At 41.5% G+C, this 18,176-nt stretch overlaps 2 protein-coding genes across 3 annotated transcripts; one reads left to right on the forward strand and one right to left on the reverse strand.

Annotated features, from left to right (window-relative positions):
* Positions 1 to 1,990: 1,990 nt before the first annotated feature.
* On the forward strand, positions 1,991 to 12,549 carry RB195_002158 (uncharacterized protein; the record flags this gene model as incomplete). Of its 2 annotated transcripts, XM_064199279.1 has the most annotated exons (7): positions 1,991 to 2,122; positions 2,175 to 2,290; positions 7,184 to 7,348; positions 10,879 to 10,945; positions 11,893 to 11,982; positions 12,266 to 12,354; positions 12,414 to 12,549. In XM_064199279.1, 7 exons carry the CDS (start codon positions 1,991 to 1,993, stop codon positions 12,547 to 12,549), a joined length of 795 nt encoding a protein of 264 aa, XP_064055160.1. The 2 variants fall into 2 exon arrangements, with proteins under 2 accessions (XP_064055160.1, XP_064055159.1); XM_064199278.1 differs by lacking the exons at positions 7,184 to 7,348; positions 10,879 to 10,945 and having other exon boundaries at positions 2,175 to 2,327.
* Positions 12,550 to 15,936: 3,387 nt separating this feature from the next.
* On the reverse strand, positions 15,937 to 16,173 carry RB195_002159 (uncharacterized protein; the record flags this gene model as incomplete). The annotated part of the gene is made up of 1 exon (XM_064199280.1): positions 15,937 to 16,173. The coding sequence occupies one exon, from the start codon at positions 16,171 to 16,173 to the stop codon at positions 15,937 to 15,939; it is 237 nt and encodes a 78-aa protein (XP_064055161.1).
* Positions 16,174 to 18,176: the final 2,003 nt, after the last annotated feature.

Consider the following 18,176-nt stretch of genomic DNA (forward strand, 5'->3'; position numbering starts at 1 on the left):
CCTATCCACAACTCATCTTCGCATTTCTATGTAGAAATCGACGTGCAGTATGCTGGAAAAAATCTCAAGAAGAAGAAAAGAAGAAAAGCGACGTGCGAACTGCTATCTACCATTGAGGCTTCACACAGGACAGAAAGTAAGCGGCAGAAGTCCCTCCTACTCTACAGCTTCTCCATTTGCTGAGGAACTACTTACATATCCCTCTAGAGGACAACAAATTTCATTTCAGTGAAACTCTGCAGAGAAAATTTGATAACACTGGCTGTGAGGTAAATCGGCTTCTCCGATAGGACAGTCGACACCAACAAGCATCAATATCAAGCACTTGATCTTGTTTTTAACCTCTGAGTTCAACTCAAAGCAGGGGATGTAAGAAAAAGTTCAATAGCTATACGGGCCATTAGGGTACTACGGATTGGCGTGTACAATTCAACAAAATACCAAGAAAAACGTTACAAACAGTCATATATTTGTATCTAACATTTATTTATTTTGTTCTATTTAATATCTATCGTATATAAATCATGTGATAAAGTAGCACGAAATAATCAGACAACTAGATTTTCTGCTTGCATACATACGTATGTTGAAAATACCAATACTAATAATAATACACCCACTCCTTAGAAGCAGAAACTTCAGGTTCCTTAGTTTATCCATTAATTTATTCATCTACACCAGTGGTGCGCCATAAAAGAGGAAGCCATGTTGTGCCCGAGTCAAAACAGAATTCTCGCATCTAATTTTTTTTTGCAACAGAAACTGACAAAGTTCGGTACTGGTTAAAATAGAACGAAATAATAAAATAACAGATGAAATTAAGATTTCTAAATTAAGATTAAGATTGAGAAATCCTAAAAGGAGCTCTTATCGAAGTTATATTTTCCGTCGTGAAGCCTGCAATAAAGCAGATAAAATTTTTTTCGCACACAGTTTGTAGTAGAATAGATTAGAATAGACGCGAAATATTAGATATTAGCAAGTGTGGCATGCACTTCACACTACGTTTAGTGAAGCTATAAAAAGGATCGCAAACTGCACATTATTATTATTAAGACGTAACTTTGATTGGTGAACGATACGCAGTACCTTTCTGGGACCTAAACTAGCCGATTCGGCTCACGAGCATGTGGGATTTCGACAAGACGGTGCCACAATTCACACAGTTCGACGTTCGCTAGGAGTATAAGAGAAATGTTCATGGTGTTTATTCTCCCTGTCTGGGCTGCCCGGATTTGAGATTTGAGTAGATGTAATATTTTCCTCTAGGGGTAAGTAAGGGGAAATGTTTTCAATTACCCCCTGCAACGGCTTGAGGATCCGGCAGGAAGTTGACACTTAAGATAACCCGAAAACTTCCGGAACGACTACAGCAATACTGACTACGACGACTGCCGTCTGTCAGATATAATTTGCATCAGTAAATAAAATGACATTTTATGTACATTTTACAAATATATTCAGTTTTTTCTGGGTAGAATAACGCTTCAAAATGTAGGAAAACATCTTTATGAGTTCTTACGGATAATTACAGCGTGCCAAAGCCGGAGGACAAACAGTTGGAAGGCTGCATTTTGTATACCATTCTAGAAATAGCAAGGAGTAATGAGGTCGAGCTGTTATATGGTGAAGTTGATACACAATAAGTATAATTAGCCTCGTCAATAGTTTTTTCTTCTCTGAACAAGCTCTGAGAGAGTGCTTTGAGTAATTTTCGATGCGATGTGTTTTCTTCACTGCGGTATAGTGTTCGGAACGCAATTAGGAATTATCAAAGAAGATACTCTACATATTTTCTCCAAATGTAAAATGCAAATGGATTCTGAATACTCCAACTGTCTACTGACGCTGATACTGATTGATGGCTGACTGATATGAGCAAAAAACTTGCAACTCTTTGCAGTAGTAATAAGTTCCTATTTCCTCGCTTTCATTTCATCCCTCATGCGAGTGTAAAGAGCTGCGTGGTCAAACAAACTGATCGAACCGGATGGCGCCGATTTCTGGGCTTCTAAGAACACGCCTGAACCAGGCGAAAAGAAGTGTTCAAATGGAGGACGTTGCGAACGACTCAGATAATCTTCTAAGGAATCGTGGCGCTCGCATCGGAGCAGATTCAGAGGTTGAGGGCGGCCATCGTCTGTCCGACCTTTATCATATGCTGCTCTCTGCAGACAGTTGTGACAGCGGGTGGAAAACCAAGCCCCTCTATCGACACCGTAACCACCACTGTAGTATCAGACGGCGGTCGCTGCGAGACCAACAACTCCTCAAGCATCCTCGTAATAGGGTGCGAATTAAAGGCATCACCGCACGAATCTGAGGTGGTACGGAATTCAGGTGGAGTATTCGTACACGGGATAGTAGATTATGGAGAGGAGGGTGATTCCGTCCATTTCTTCCTAATTGCCGCAAAAAACGGCCCGGAAGATGCGGCGCCGCACAGGGTTGGCAGGCTCCTCTTCATAATCTACTATCCCTTTTAAGAATGCTCCGCCTGAAATCTTCACCACCTCAAATTCGTGGAGTGATGCCTTTAAGGATTGTAACCAGTGTTATAAAATAGTGTTATATATTAATGGTAGCACGATATCTCGAAAATACTACTACCATTGGCGTTACACTATATTCGGCGTTATATATCTTCAGAATCGTTACCTCTTCGAGTAAATGCGATGCACTGACATCCATTTCATCATGACATCAATTTCATCCCCTTAGGAATGGTAAATTGGAAACAGTGGTATGGGAAATTTCTACTTGCCCAAATGAGCAATGCATGCATACGTGTCATCTTTAGCGTATTCTAATATAGGTATTCTTTTCGATCCCTCGGTCCTGGCAAAAGTCCTGAAGCTGGAGCAGATCTTTGTGTAAGTTCCCTTCATGCAACTAGTCCCCCTGAATCTGAATGTGTGTTCTCTAAACAGAGACACATAAGGAGTAGTATCGTATCCAAGTGTTTGATATTCCCGCTTCCAATGAAACCGGCTGGAACGCGATATGGACATACGAGCTCTAGGAGTTCCGAACGAACGGGAAATTCGGGAAAGAAGAAATTGAAGTGTCCTAGACAAGCGTCAACTTGACCTCGTTGCGGCTGCGCGTGCGACAGTCGTAACAGTTCTGTAATATTGGAAGTCAAATGACGGAAGTCCGAAATCCTTGAGCGACGGATGTTTTCGAGAGGTTATATTTCGTCGCTCAGAGATTGTCGAAAGTCAATGACGAAAGCACATAAAACCAAAATTAGGACATATCCTGCTCCACTAAGGTACCGATGCACTCTAGGATGTGGATCTACGCTGAAACCCTACGGTGTCAACATGATGAAACATTCATGCTACAACTAAACAGGAAATCCATCTACTCACACAATGATCGAAGGAGAACATGAAGCAATAGTATGGACACGGAGCAATATCCATCCAGTGCAATTCTTTTTGAAGTGATTCAGAAAACGTTCAGGCAACACAGATATTCACCTCAGCCCAACAATACAGGAAAAGAATAGAATCTAGAGGAAGTTAATAACAGAAGTGGGGGAGAAATAGGTGGTTGTTTTTCTACAAAGATTCCTATTTTCGCATCAATTTCGACAATTTCATTTCCATTAATTTTCTAAATTTCACTTTCGTTTCGAGATTTTCTAAGAAGCTCTCCTCTTTCGCTGCCTATTCCTGTGTAAAAAACTTTGAGCAGCACCAAGTACTGCTTAAAAGGTACTACTACGAACGCTTCAAGCAGTGCTCAAAGAGCATCTTGAATAATCTGATTTGATTCGGAAAAAATGGACATTCCAGATTTTGAAACACCTTTTCAGGAAGTCTCACTGGGGAAAAATAATCGTATTCAGAATGTGATGGATGGAATTTTCGCAGGTATTCATTTTCCTGTTGCCGTGAATGTGGGAAGAAATTAATCACCCTAACGATGAACAATATTTCCGAGGAAATCCAAATACAGAAGCAAATAAGCGTTGGTAGAAAGGTTTTGCAGCCGCAAGGCATGTTTCATGGGACTGTTCGCGCAAACTACTTATATTTTTTCAAACAAAACGTGATGAAAACTCTGCCACGTTTAGAAAGTATGGTGAACTTTTTAAGCAGAGGTTTGAGAAGGAGACCAGTGCTGTTAGAAAGACATTCACCACTATTTCAGATCCTTTGTGAATGGAAATGTAAAACAGAAAAATGTTTACGCAACGACTACGTAAACATAGAGAATGCAGATTAGGTTAGTTGGTCAATTTCGTGCCGCTTTTTATATGCACATATATTTCATGAAAATACGTATGGACTACACAAGGAAAAACAAGTAATTTTTATATAGTTCTTGAATTAAAAGTGGTAGAAAGGTTGCACTATGGTGATGTGGCTTGCAGTTAACTAGAATTTCCTGCGCACAGAGATCACTTATCATCTTGTCCACTTTATCTTTAGAAAAAAAAAACGAGGATGGAGTGTGATTATGGAGATAGGAAATCGGCGAATAGGTCAGCCACTGCTAATGGATGAGCATAAAGGCATCACTCCACGAATCTGAGGTGGTACGGATTTCAGCTGGAGTATTCGTATACGGGATAGTAGACTATGGAGAGGGGGTGATTCCGTCCATTTCTTCCTGATTGCCGTAAAAAACGGCCCAGAAGATGCGGCTTCAGGGGTTCCGGCGCACTATTTTCTACAAGGAGTTCGACTGGAGCGCGCCAGCCTTCAACGGCGCCGCATCTTCCGAGCCGTTTTTTACGGCAATTAGGAAGAAATGGACGGAATCACCCTTCTCTCTATAATCTGCTATCCATTATAAGAATACCCCACCTGAAATCTGCACCACCTCAGATTCGTGGGGTTATGCCTTTAAAATGTGATCCACGATCGTAGATAGCTCTGAACGGACAAATTGATGCAGTGTTTAACTATTCCAGAGCATCTCGCATAACATTCAAAGAAATAATCCCGGAACTACGAAATGGAGTAGGAATAATACAAAATAGATATACAGATTAATCACGAGACAGAGAAGAAAAGTGAGAACTCTGTCAGAACTCTCAATACAACTCAAACGAGGCTGTTCGTATACCAAAAACCAGGGCCCAGTATCCGACACAATCTATCGATGTATTAAATTTGCAATTTATCCCGGATGAAATTATGTTGGATACTGGCCCCCTTGTTTTTGAGATGACAGTAGTTTCAGTTGAGCCATGACGAGGTTTTCAGGGGTGGATGAATATGCCTCGGTATGTTGGAGTGCAAAAGAAATTCGCCCCCAGTTGAATGCATAATGTAGCAAAAATATACGTTCAATCGTTTTAAGACTGGGAATATTTATCCAGCAAACGACTAGCTCCTGCACCGAAGCATCTACACTGAGTTTGCGACTGGAAATTAACCAAATAATCTCGCATAACATGGTGGGAAAAAGATGTCGCCGATATGGTTTCATTTCTAGCGTTTTCATCCTTCCTACGATAAATATACTGGATACGGGCTCAACCCCTTCGTTAGATTGGTATAGTAGTTTGGACATTCTGTTCCAAATTTTTTTAGAAGTGGGACAGTGATAGAAGTAGCACTAACATAAACGAAGAAAGCGAAAATCCAAACAAAATGGCCTAATATTCCAAATTCACTTGAATCTAACAGAAATAAGTTCCCGATTGTATGTACAACACTTCGCTTAGAAACTGATATTCCGCTCTATTGGTTCCAAATGTTATGTTCAGATGATCAGGATAACTCCGAGATTCATACAGTTTTTATTTACCTGAACGCCTCTTTTATACTTTTAACTAAGCATTATTTTCTCAGAAAATCATTAGAGACCTAGTGTAATTTGAGAAAAGCATTACTTTCTCCCAGGTCGTCTTTTCTATCCCAATATGTCTAATCCGTTGCTGCGTCATGTACATGTATTTCCAGTGTATCAGCGGATTTGAAGTTAAAAAAAGACAAAAAAAATGCCATCAGAATGCCCCAAATTGCAGAAGAACAGATATTTTCTCTATAAGAAAAATCTTGTGTATGAAGCTTAACAATCGCAATTAATCTACCTATAAAATGAGCTCTCGAACTTATGAGAAATGATAGATTCAGTCATTTAGTCCCAACACACGAAAGAACGAGGTAAGGCATCCATACGTCATCGCCCACTTTCAACGGTTTCATTGGCGCCTTATGCAGGAGATCCTCTGGGATGATTACCTTTGCAGCATTTTGAGATCGAGAAAACGAAGGGGATGGAAGGAGAGTCCTTTTTTAACTCCCTAGTTTTTGTGATGCACTGGACATTGCTAAACTTAATTATGGTAGGCTTTGTTAATAGTACTGGTCTGTCAATTACTGATAGCAGCACCGTCGTGACTAAGCTTTTAGCGTTCATAGCTTCCCTATAATCTAAGAATTTCACGGCTCCGTGAGCAAATATAATTGTGATTCGCTCAGAGTTGAATGCAAGTACTAATTAGCCGTTGGTCTGCATCCATATGGTACAAAGATCTCTGAAATGCGGGGATGGTTAGGAAGACAAATGAAAGAAACATGGAACACTAGAAAAAATCAGGAAGGTCATGGGAGATTCAAAGTCGTAATCTTGGGAACAGAATAACAAAAGAAAAAGAAGAAGAAATGTATATCGATATATCTCCCCGAAATCTTATTCTACTTCTTCTTCGCTATCGGCACAAAATTGGGCAGATCGTTAGCAAAAGTTACAATTAATTCTTTTTTTTTCGAAATCTGACCACTGCAAAAATCCAGTCAAACACTCACTGAATAAAGCAAGAGATGTTCGAAAGAAAACGGGACACTTCGTCTTACCTCGGAAAGTTTGCCCATTCCTCCGCAAACGTTCAACAAGATGGTTTTGCTCTATCTAATCGTTTAGCGCTAACAAACTGCCCTTTCGTGATTTTCAAAGAAAACCTCGGCCCGCCGCCCATAATTTGTCTGGACACCGGCGATTACACGAGAAACACAGGAAGATATTTTCCTTGTAGATTAAGCACCTCACAATCACATCTCCGATATATATATATATATATATATATATATATTAGGTTGAGTCGAAAATTCTCGGACAAATTGACAATATTTTTATTTACTTTGTAATTTTTAAATGATAACTGTAAACCATTTGAAGTATGCCCCATTGGCATCCATGGTCTTCTGCCAACGTCTAGGCAGATCGTAGATGCCTCTGCTCCAGAACGCTGGGGACTGTTCCCCGAAGAACTGCTCGGGTGCCTTTTTGATGTCGTCGTGGGTTTGGGAGTCTTGACCATCCAGATGACGTTGGAGATAGGAAAAAAGGTGGTAATCCGAGGGAGCCAGATCTGGGGAATACGGTAGGTGTGGTGAAATGGTCCAGAAGAACTTATTTAGTTCAGCCTCGGTCATTTTTCCAATGTGTTACTGAGTGTTATTGTGCTGGAAGTAGACTTCGCACTGCTGCGGGCGTGCATTTTCGAGACTTGTCTTCAAATTCCTCAGTTGCTCAACGTAGACGTCTGCGGCCACTGTACATCCCTCAGCGAGCAGCTCCCAGCATTCGACGCCGTGTACGCTCCACCAGATGTAGAGCATAACCTTTTTTGGTGTGTACGCATTCAGTCAACTCCTACAGTAGGCCACAATGAAACCAGTTCTTTGAGCTCGAAACGTCTCGAGTCTAGTCTATCTGTCATAAGCACAATATTCTGTTTATCGACCACAGCATGATCCAATAACACTGCCGTACATATCAGTAGTCAAGAAGTCCACGTCTTACAGGTGGTTTTCTGCAACCAACAAGTTCCCAGGAACTGAGAGTGAGACCGAAATTAGGTCAGTATAAGGTATTGGAAATGTGACGAACCTGTGTTTCAGTTGTGGGCCTATCCGCTCCTCTTTCGCAGCACAAAAAAGAAAATCTCCTCAAAGTTCGCCTATAGAAATTCAAGACAAGGCACTCTTCAGAAAAAATGCGAGTCAAACAATGCTGTGGAAAGATCATACGCTGAGTGAACGCGTGAGGGCCGACCGTTTTCAATCGATGACGAGGTCTTCAGTATTCATCAGTTCACACACAAATTGTACAAAGGGACCAGTACAACTTAAAGTTCTGACTTGAATTAGCTATGTACAATTTTATTGGAACTTATTTTCACAATTTTTCGGTGCTGACATTCTTCGAAGGCGAATTTGAAGGAATCCCTAATGACATAGGACAACTGTTTGTGTTCTTTCCTCTCTCCGTTAGCAGAGCATGCGCCGGATATCTAATTAGGTAAAGCAAAGTTCCCTTTAGTCAGGATCAAGCGTCTGATGGGATTTTCCCACTGGGGGTCTCAAAAGAGGGCAGTAAAAGGATCACCACACGCATCTGGAGTGGTACGGATTTCCGGTGGAGTATTCGTATAAGGGGTCGTAGATTATGGGGAGAAGAGTGATTACGTCCATTTCTTCCTAATCGCCGTAAAAAAACGACCCGGAAGATACGGCGTTCCGGCGCGCTGCTCTCCACAATTAGTTCGATTGGAGCGCGCCAGCCTTGTTCAAATGGACAGGATCACCCCTCTCTCCATAATCTACGATTCCGTATACGAATACTCCACCTGAAATCCGCTCCACCTCAGATTCGTGGCATGATGCCTTTAAAAGGGAGTGTACGGTGGCAGGAGTGGATGAATGATATCATGACAACCAAGACAAAATATTATGTAGCATCGGATGATTATATACATTATAAAATATTATAATAATATAATATTAAATAGCTACATAAATTGGAGAATGTTATATTTAGTTTCAGGCGTAGGACGGGATGGAAACCCCAACATTTTGTTTTGAAAATGTACAACGAGTTGACAGTGTAACAAAAACCTCGTAGGTTCGACACTTGACTGAGTTAAAATTTTTGTAAAAGAATTAGAAAATTGCCACCACTTCTAAAAGATGAAGAATTCAATTATACGTAGTGATCAGAAGTTTAAAAGTGGATTAAACGGAACTTAGCGACCAAAAAAGCTCAGATTCTATGCATATAGTTAGGCCTAGAAGATCGCCCATAACTTCGTAGTAAGAGGACCGAGAGAAATATTTCAGGTAGTCTTCAAGAGAAGAAGAACTACCCTACAAAACGGTCGCATCGCTGTCTTTTTCCACCTCCTAGCCTTTCTGGAATTTAGACGGAACAAAGATGAGAAAAATGGCATTTTTTCCATCTTTGTCCCATCAAAAATTTGGAAAAACGGCGAGGCCCTCGAAATGTGTACATAGATTGATGCAGCATCTGATAGATGAAATTCCTGGCTACAACATTCTGGAAGATGACTTGCTTCGCGCTAATTTTCTCCGAGTTTTTGAATTTTATTCAAGAATTTTGTTCACGTGCTCTTCGACCCGCCAGCAAAAATTGAGATTTCGGCAAGTTTCCCAACTCCAAAGAAGCGGCACGCCTTCCTGAAAATCACCCAGATATTCGGATAGAGGGACTTGCATAATCTTTATGTGCAAGCTTTCTCTATTGAGGACTCTCTGGTTCTCTCAAACTTTAGATGGGAAAAATCCAAAAAAGCCGAAAAATCTTAAATTTTGTCCCAACTTAATTCCAAAATGACTAGGAGGTGGGAAAAGGCAGCAATATGACTGTTTTATAGGGTAAACCTTCTGCTATGAAAAAACCACCTGAATTGATTCTTTTGGTCCTCTTATGACGAAGTTATTTGTGATCTCCCGGACACAACGTGTACAGAATCTGAGTTTTTTTGGTTATTTAATTTTATCGAATCCACATTTAAACTGCTAAAAACTAATTACAATCAAATTCTTCATCTTTAAGGAGTACTTTCGAGTTTCTAACTGTTTTACAAAAATTTGACTCAGTCGGGTGTCGAACTTACTACTGTCGAACCAAGCTCACACTGTTATGATGTCAACACGTTCTACATTTTCAAAACAATGTTGGAGGTTCCATATTGTCCTACGCTTGAAACTAAACATACTATGTAACTTACTAATTAATATGTGATTAATTGTAATTGTTTAACATTACCTTTTGTAATATTTCATAATGTATGTGCTTATCTAATACTGCACAATATTATGTCCTGGTTATCATGTTAACCTTGCAATTTGTGAGAGATAAACGCAACATTTAGATATGATCAAGTCTGTTTGGCAGACTTGACGACGCTTGGCAGACGTTAGCCATAAAAGTTAAGCCAGAAAGTTACATCATGGCTCAAAGTAACTCCCAATTGAGGTAACGTGTGCAGTGGTGAGCGGTTAATCCTACTCATATAATCCGTATGGGCTCGCCATATCTCAGCGACAGTGCGCACGGAACCCCTTTAAATTACAAAATTGGAGAAAATCATTCGATATTGTGTTTCTCATATTCTGTGCTATTAAAATAAGTAGGTTTGTTTAATTCTTTTCAATAAATCCACAGTACTACTTCCATTGAGTCAAATGTTCAGCTTTCCTGACAGCTCGATACGGTCAGTATTCCGTCGAAGTAATCAAATTAACAGGAGGATCAACAACGGATCAAGAAACAACAACGAAGAACGAGCAAACAACAGGAGCAACGAATTCCGAACACTTAGATTGTGGAACAGTAATGTCAATGAAATCCAGGCTGAATTTACTATATAGGCATAACAAACATCGATCACTTGCTGCTAAAGGAGAGTATGAAATTACCACGGAAAACGATAAATTTAGAAAGCTCTCACCAGCGAAGAGCATGCCACAACTGGTCAAACCTTTTTCTATGTATTCTATCATACTTGTCATCACATTGGTTACTGAATTTTAGAAAGACAACTGTTCGCTTGAAGGGTCGTCCCTAAAGTGTGCGAACATCGTGCAATGCAAAATAAAGCGCTCCCAGTACTTTGGCGTGGGCGAGAATCTGTTTGATACAACCGGAAAAAATTACTCAAGAACAAGCAGCTAATGTAAGCCGAGTATCCGATGTTTAGGTTGCCGCAAAAGTAGTATCATTTTTTTGCCTTCATCTAAAACATTGTGAGCGTCGGGTGCGAATCTAACTTCATCGATTAAGCTAAGAACAACAAGCATCAACGCACTTTTTCGGATGTAAGTAGTAACTAACCAGTAAAATTGCTTGTTCCAGTAGAATTCCAAAACGGAATAGTTCGCTCGAGAAAGGCGCTTAGAGCATTCGTTTGTTTTTTTCAAAAATCGGGACAGCTAGAAGTTGTTGAAATGCTCGAAAGAGGAACAGTCAGTAGATTAAAGGCCAGTGAGTAGAATAGGATAGGACGAGAAGAGTTTTGTATTACAAATTTCCTAGCTTAAAGGCAGCATACCAGGAATCTGGGGTGGTACGGATTGCAGGTGGAATATCCGTATACGGGGTCGCAGATAATGGAGACCGGGGTGGCTCCGCTTATCTCTCCCTGAATCACTGCAAGCAGACCCCTGAATGCTGTTTTGTACAATGCCTTCTATTGCAGCGCGACACCCTTGCACGAGTAGCGTCCCTTACTGCCTATCGGGGCAGTCCGAATTGATTTTCGACGAATCGCAGGACGGGGGCGGCGCAAGGGGTGGAGCGTTGCAATAGATGACGTCGTAAAATACATCATTCTGGAGGCGGCGGTTTGCAATGATGCAGAGAAAGATAAGCGGAGCTACCCCGTCTCCATATTCTACGACCCCGTATACGGATACTCCACCTGAAATGCGCACCACCTCACAATCGTGGTATGCTGCCTTTAAGCAACACCAGCAGTTTTGTGGATGGGATTTCTTGCGCAAAAATCGACATTTTTACAATCGATTATCTAACACTACACTACACACGCTAACATTATTACGACTACTTTCTAATACGCTGAATACATTTTCATGAGAAGTTCCGGTGATCACCACTTTACAGACGGCTACAAAGCCATGGGCTGATGAGATAGCAAAGTATGGATTATCAGCAATGAACGAATATAGAAGTGACATAGGACATGCCACAAAGGTGAGTTGAGCGAATGCTGAGACGTGCAATTTCAATATGAAATTGACCTGAACATTTCGACATATTTTGACAACGAAAACACCTCCAATGTGGCAATACACAGAGTTATGAGTAATTATCCTGCACCGGGTAATCAGAGACGATCCTCAAACCAATAACACGAACAGAGTAAGCGAAAAGATTCAATGGACGACAATAAAGTCAAGGTCGCTTCCCACCAACTGTTTCGACGCTAGGAAAATGTTTCATTTTCATCTTTAAGAAAGTGTAGGACATTTTACAGGTATTGTGGGCGGAGACACTGACAGTGGGTTGTGGAATCACGCACTGCAGTAATGGATGGATTATGGTTGTATGCCAATACTATCCACCGTAAGCAGGGAATGTGAAACCTGGATACGGGTAATGAAACGATTACTTTCCAATTTCAGAGGAAACCACATTGGTTCGTCGATGTACAAAGAAGGGACGACGTTGTCGGAATGTGGTCCAGAAAGAAGACAAGAGATTCCTCTCCTGAAACTGGGCTATGTGAATTGTTGTAAGAGGAAAAAAACGAAACAATAAGTAACGGTCTAGCGAATATCTAGTTATTTATGTCGAGTAATAAAGAATAAAAGATATAGTGCACGTCATTGATTAATTCATAATTATGCGCCTACGCGTTCGACTTAAATTCAGAATCACTTGAGGCTTACAAAAAAGAGTGCAACCTTGCAATAAATCGGTCGATGTTGTCGATGTGTCAAATCTGTTTTTATCCTCCCAGACCTCTCTTGCACCTGTTTTTCAATGGAGGAGCGTTGAAGGACGTGGTTGGGTTCATGACTGCTTCCAGTCATCGATGGAGTAGTATCGGCTTAATCTCCTACCGACAGCGCTACTCATCCGTCCTAAAAAAGGTTCCTGTAATCAGCTTCTCAGTGCAAGTTCGCAGTACCTTATGGCTTACAAAGCAAAAGCTGATTTCAAAGCCAGCATACCACGAAATTGGCTTGGTGAAAGAATCCACGGCAAAAGCCAGAGATGGAGTTGTAGATTGCGGGATACAGCCTACTCATAGGTTTCGCTTGAATAGGCAGACGAGGAGAACTCACTGGCTTTCGACCGCTGCGCAGCTGGATGCGACGTGTGTGGACCGTTGCAACTGAAATCGTCGTGAAAAGCGAAGTCCTCAGGAGTCTCTTTAAGAGTCTGCATAACCACATAACGACTGAAGCCAACGCATAAGAGAAATCCTTGAAATGTAAGGAAGAAATAAATGAACACTGGAGCTGATCATGAAACAAAACGCACTCTGAGCCACTCCGCTTTCGGTTCTCCCGGAAGTGTTTCCCTTACGATTGTCAATTGAACGGTGATCAAAACCGGATTGCAGACAATTTCTCGACATTCTAGACATCCAAAACTGGTCAAAAGAATTGGGCTCGAAGACGAACAAGATTCTAATCCTTCTAACTTAATTACCATAAACCTGCGATATTAGGAAGATCCTTTGATGTTCAACAGTCTATTCACTTCTTGAGCTTTGTGTGTGACAGTAAGACTGGAAGAAGTGGGAAAAATCACCCTCGAAAGAAGTAGCACTCTTCTCAAGTTTCCTGAATAATTTGAACCTTTTTTCTTGCAGAATGAGGTCGCGTTCACATCAGCATCATAATTACCCTTCCTTAGAATGAAAGGAATGTGGTTCTGGGTGTCCACCTGTGCTCTAACACAAAGAAAATCGTCTACCGTTTGAGGATTTCTGAAGCAAAGTATGCGCTCAGACAACTTCCAGTAGTATTGCTCATGTTCGATTGTCTTTGAAAAGCGTTTAGTTGATTTTTTTTTGAGCTGTGGCCAAGATTGGTATTGATCTTCATTTATTAAACAACAGCCAACGTTTCGGCGTTATCGCCTTCGTCAGAGCCTGGAAAAAATCAAAGCCATCAGTGAATAACCTCTCAAGCGCTTCATCACCCTACAGAAAGCATTCAAACGATAGGTAAATCTTGGTAACAGCTCAAAAAATCAATTAAAAACTTCCAATAGACCACCTGTCCTCCAGATTTGTCCATTTGAGGGCTTATCACACTGACTTTTTTGGTTCCTTTCCTTCTCATTCGGTACAATGAAAATTTCAGACTTTGACGCGATGAATTATTGCCGATGTAAGTTATCGAATACGCTGATTCCGAATACGACAATTTGTTTGGACAAAAACATTCTGAGAATGATTAGAACAATGAAAGCATTGGTAAGATCTTTTCTTACTTCCGTCAGACTTGCCCTCAAGTATAGTGATTAGTTTCTGTACTGTGCTTTTCACAAAAATAAGCAGTGAACTACTGCTCAATCACCAAATAAAGGATCAATTCATGTTGAAAACAATTTTCTATCAGTCTATTTTCAACTATCTCTTCCCAAAAGATATATATATACATATACTGCGTTGATTCATATATTGTCCATATTCATATACTGAATCAACGCAGTATATATATATATATATATATATTTATATTTATATTCATTCTGTATCTTACAAAATTAAGGTAACCTTTCACCAATGTAAAGCGTACGCTCCTTCTTTTTCAATAATCTCTTGGCAGAATTGTCAGAAATATATGAATATGGACAATATATGAATCAACGCAGTGACATCTAGAATGCACTGATAGAATATCTAATTTTTTAAATGACACATTATTATAGATATTTCAAAGAGTAGCAGACATATACAGCAGAGGTATAAACCATTTCTCACTTACTACTCGAAGAAAACATTCGGGCGATTGGGACCAGGGATGGGGCTTGAAGAAGTCACCAAGTAGATTTCTCACCTGGTCCTCACATCTTTCATCCAGAAAACACTGCAACTGGCTGAAAAGCTTGTAGTCAGAGTATGCGAGGTCCGGCCATTAAACAAGCTGGTACAAGCTTACCAATTAGCCAAAGTTTTGCAGCTCGGAATGGGCCAGGAATGTGTTGTCAGTCGGTGTTGTCGTGACAAGAAGCAGTTTTTGCTGCCCGCATGCACGATCGACGTTTTTCTTCGGCTTCTGCAGTTGGACAACGTGGGTACGTTCTTTAGTAATTGCTTTTTTGGACACGAGCTCCTAGTGATTTTGACTTACTTGACTTAATCGGCGGGCTGATGTCATCGCCTAACGCAATTATCCGCATTTTCGCAGAGGTTTAGGTTTTTGAAGGTTTTTTCTTCTTCTTTTCATCTTGCCGCCATGTTGTTTTAGTAAAGGCTTTCCGCGGGTTCTTGTCCTCCTTCGTTTTTTCAAACTCCTTCGCTCTTGACGTTCATTCGTTTTCGCGGTCTTTCTGCAGTTGACGACGCAACTTCCTCCTCAGACGCTTTTCCTGACTGAAATCCCCAGAGCTGCTGTGGGGACATGCAGACTTATACGTGGATTCTGTTTCCGCAGCTGCAAAAGCAAATTTCTTGCGTGACGTTAAAACCAGAAGCGTTTCTTTTTACGGATCCTGTATACATTTCGTGAAGAAGTCTGCATCGCAAAGCTTCTTCCTAGTCCGTACTCCAACATGAACTCGTTGGCGTAATTTCTTTCTGCAGTTTTCATCTTTCAGATTTCCCATGACAATCTTCGATCGAGGAGGAACTCCTATGTTTCTCATGTGAAACCGTATTGTGAAGTTGAGAAGAACCGGCCAAAGGTCAGAATCGAATGTAACGTCTCAAATAGCTGTTGAGTTTATATCTGATTGAGGGATGTTCCTCGTCAGAACGTAGTCGTGCTGAAGTTTGAGAGTCCTCATCTTCCGCTTGTGCTGCTCTTCAGACGTTAAGAGGGTTGAACCCTGCCACGTGAGCTGATGGCGTCGATGATTCCTCTTAAAAGTGGAAGCGATGATGAGGCCCGTCTGTTCACATAAGTCAACCAGACAGTCACCGTTGTCTGGCATGCGCTTCGCTGGATAATACCTTTTTCCTAGCACTTAGGATTGTTGTTCAAGAACCATCTTCGCATTTGCGACGATTCCGACAATGACCACCTGCTGGCTGGGCATTTCAGACACCAACGCAATGACTTCATCGTAGAAGGCGTCATTACTGTTGATCTCAGCGATTTCCCTAGGTGCTTGGGCACTTACGATCCAGAGTTTACGTCCTCTGCGATCCCGCAGTCGTACGCAGGCGCATCTAGACGACGTTGAGCCAAATTCCTTCACCATGTTGTTGTAATCCTTCCTCACAGCTATCGCGCAACCACTTATGTTCCTCTCATCAGCATCGACGCAGTATGTGGTTAATTTTCATGTCGGGACAATCTCTCATGCGTGTTTCCTGCACAGAAAGATATCGCAGAAGCCTAGAGAGGGCGGTTTGTTGGAGCCCACTCGACAATGTTTGGCGGTTCAGCGTGACGAAACGAACGGTTGTTGCCAAAGATTCCATGCTCCCTTCAGGTAGTTGTCCTTTCAGGTTGTGGGCTTTGGCGATGTGCTAGATCACAACACGTTTTTGCAATGTATGGGATTCTTCCGCCATATAATAGTGCAGGTTATATAGCTCGTTCCTAATGGGTACACTCAAATGTCTCATTACGGTTAGTGAAAGCAAGGCCACCACGAGCAAGTAGGTATCAGAGCTGTACACGCGGCCCCGCGAGTTCCTAGTAATATATGTTATTCCCAAATCACCATCAGCAGGAGAGCACTTTTTTAGGAAGACGTGGAGATATCTTGAGACCTCATCCTGACAAATCCGTCGTGAAAAGTTTTTGTACAAGACTCACTTTCCATTTTTAACGATGAGCGTCCAAAGAAAGCCAAGTCTCCTTTCGAAGGAGAGAATAAAGAGGGCTTCTTCTACACGCAAGAGTGGATTGATAGAAGCTGCTGGATCGCCAACTCTCCAGTATCCACAGCATCCCATAGGTTGTCGATGCTCACTTTTAGTGGTCGACCTAAGCGCTCAGAATCATCTAACAAATAGTCGTAATTTTCGAATCTGGTTAAACATGCACAAAGAGAGATGACACCATAGTCACATTGGACTAAATTCGCGTGGGACTTTGTTCCCTAAAGCCAGGATTGTGATAGGAAGGAAGGATGCAACGAGTGGGTGTGTCTGGTATGGATGGTGTTTGTGTGCCATACTAGTAAGGTGTAAGGTGCAAACCGATGAGCAGCAGTGAGTGTGGCGATTACCCGAGGAGTCCGGAGCACTCACAACATCCTGTGAATCATACTTAGATACTTAGATTGGCAGCCTTCACTTGATGTACGGGCCCAAGCATCTTTTCCACTCTTTTCGTTCGCTTGTCATTGTCATCCTAGACGTTCTCAAGTTTCGTGAGTGACGTTGACGAGGTCTTTCAGCCGTATCCAGCTGAGCTCTCAGCTAGCCTATTCGTGCTGTGAAGACATCACCCCAACTCGTCAGCGATCTCCCTTAAGGGCGTTTAGCGTCTCTTGGGATCCACTCTAACGTTCTCTCAGTCAACCTATCGTCGATTCTTCTCATAATGTGACCAGCCTATCTATGCTTTGCTTCCGATATATTCCGCTGGGTCCCAAAGCCGGGACACTTCTCGTAGGTCGGAGCGACTAGGTGTTGTATGTCCCGGTTAAACTTCGGGAAGCTTCTCTCAAGGCTTTGTGGATAGTGAGAAGTTTACTAGACGTGACAGCGGTGTCACTCTACGTCTCCATTGCAAAACAAAGAAAGAGTATCGAGTCGAACAGATGTTTAGGGAAATAATATTCCGTCAGTTGGTCCGTAGCTTCCGTGGCGGGTGCTGTCCACACATCCTCATCCTTCTTTTCAGTTCTTCTTTCACGTCGTTCTCCATATTCATAGGAAGTCCTAGGTATACCTATGATGAAGTTTCCACAATCTGGGAACCTTCAAGCGGCTTGCCCTAGTGCTCAATAAGTTAGTTACAAAGACAGAAAAAAGCGTTATATTCGCATAGTAACCAGATGTTATGGAACCTAAGCAATTACCGACCAAAGGATATTAAACACTTTGCCAACGCGTTCTTTTCCTATCTGCAATTTTAAGTTTGAAAACAAACGTTCAGAGCATATTCCTCAAACAAATAAGATGAATAATTTGACTAATATGACAGTAATACTACTAATTCATTTAAAAAAAGGACAAAATATCTGGCGTTAATCATTCCGCTTTGGATGCACCATCACGTCCAGTTTAATTCAGAACCGTTTGAGCT

This window comes from Necator americanus, chromosome IV (genome assembly GCF_031761385.1).
Source record: "Necator americanus strain Aroian chromosome IV, whole genome shotgun sequence".
Taxonomy (NCBI): Eukaryota; Metazoa; Nematoda; class Chromadorea; order Rhabditida; family Ancylostomatidae; genus Necator; species Necator americanus.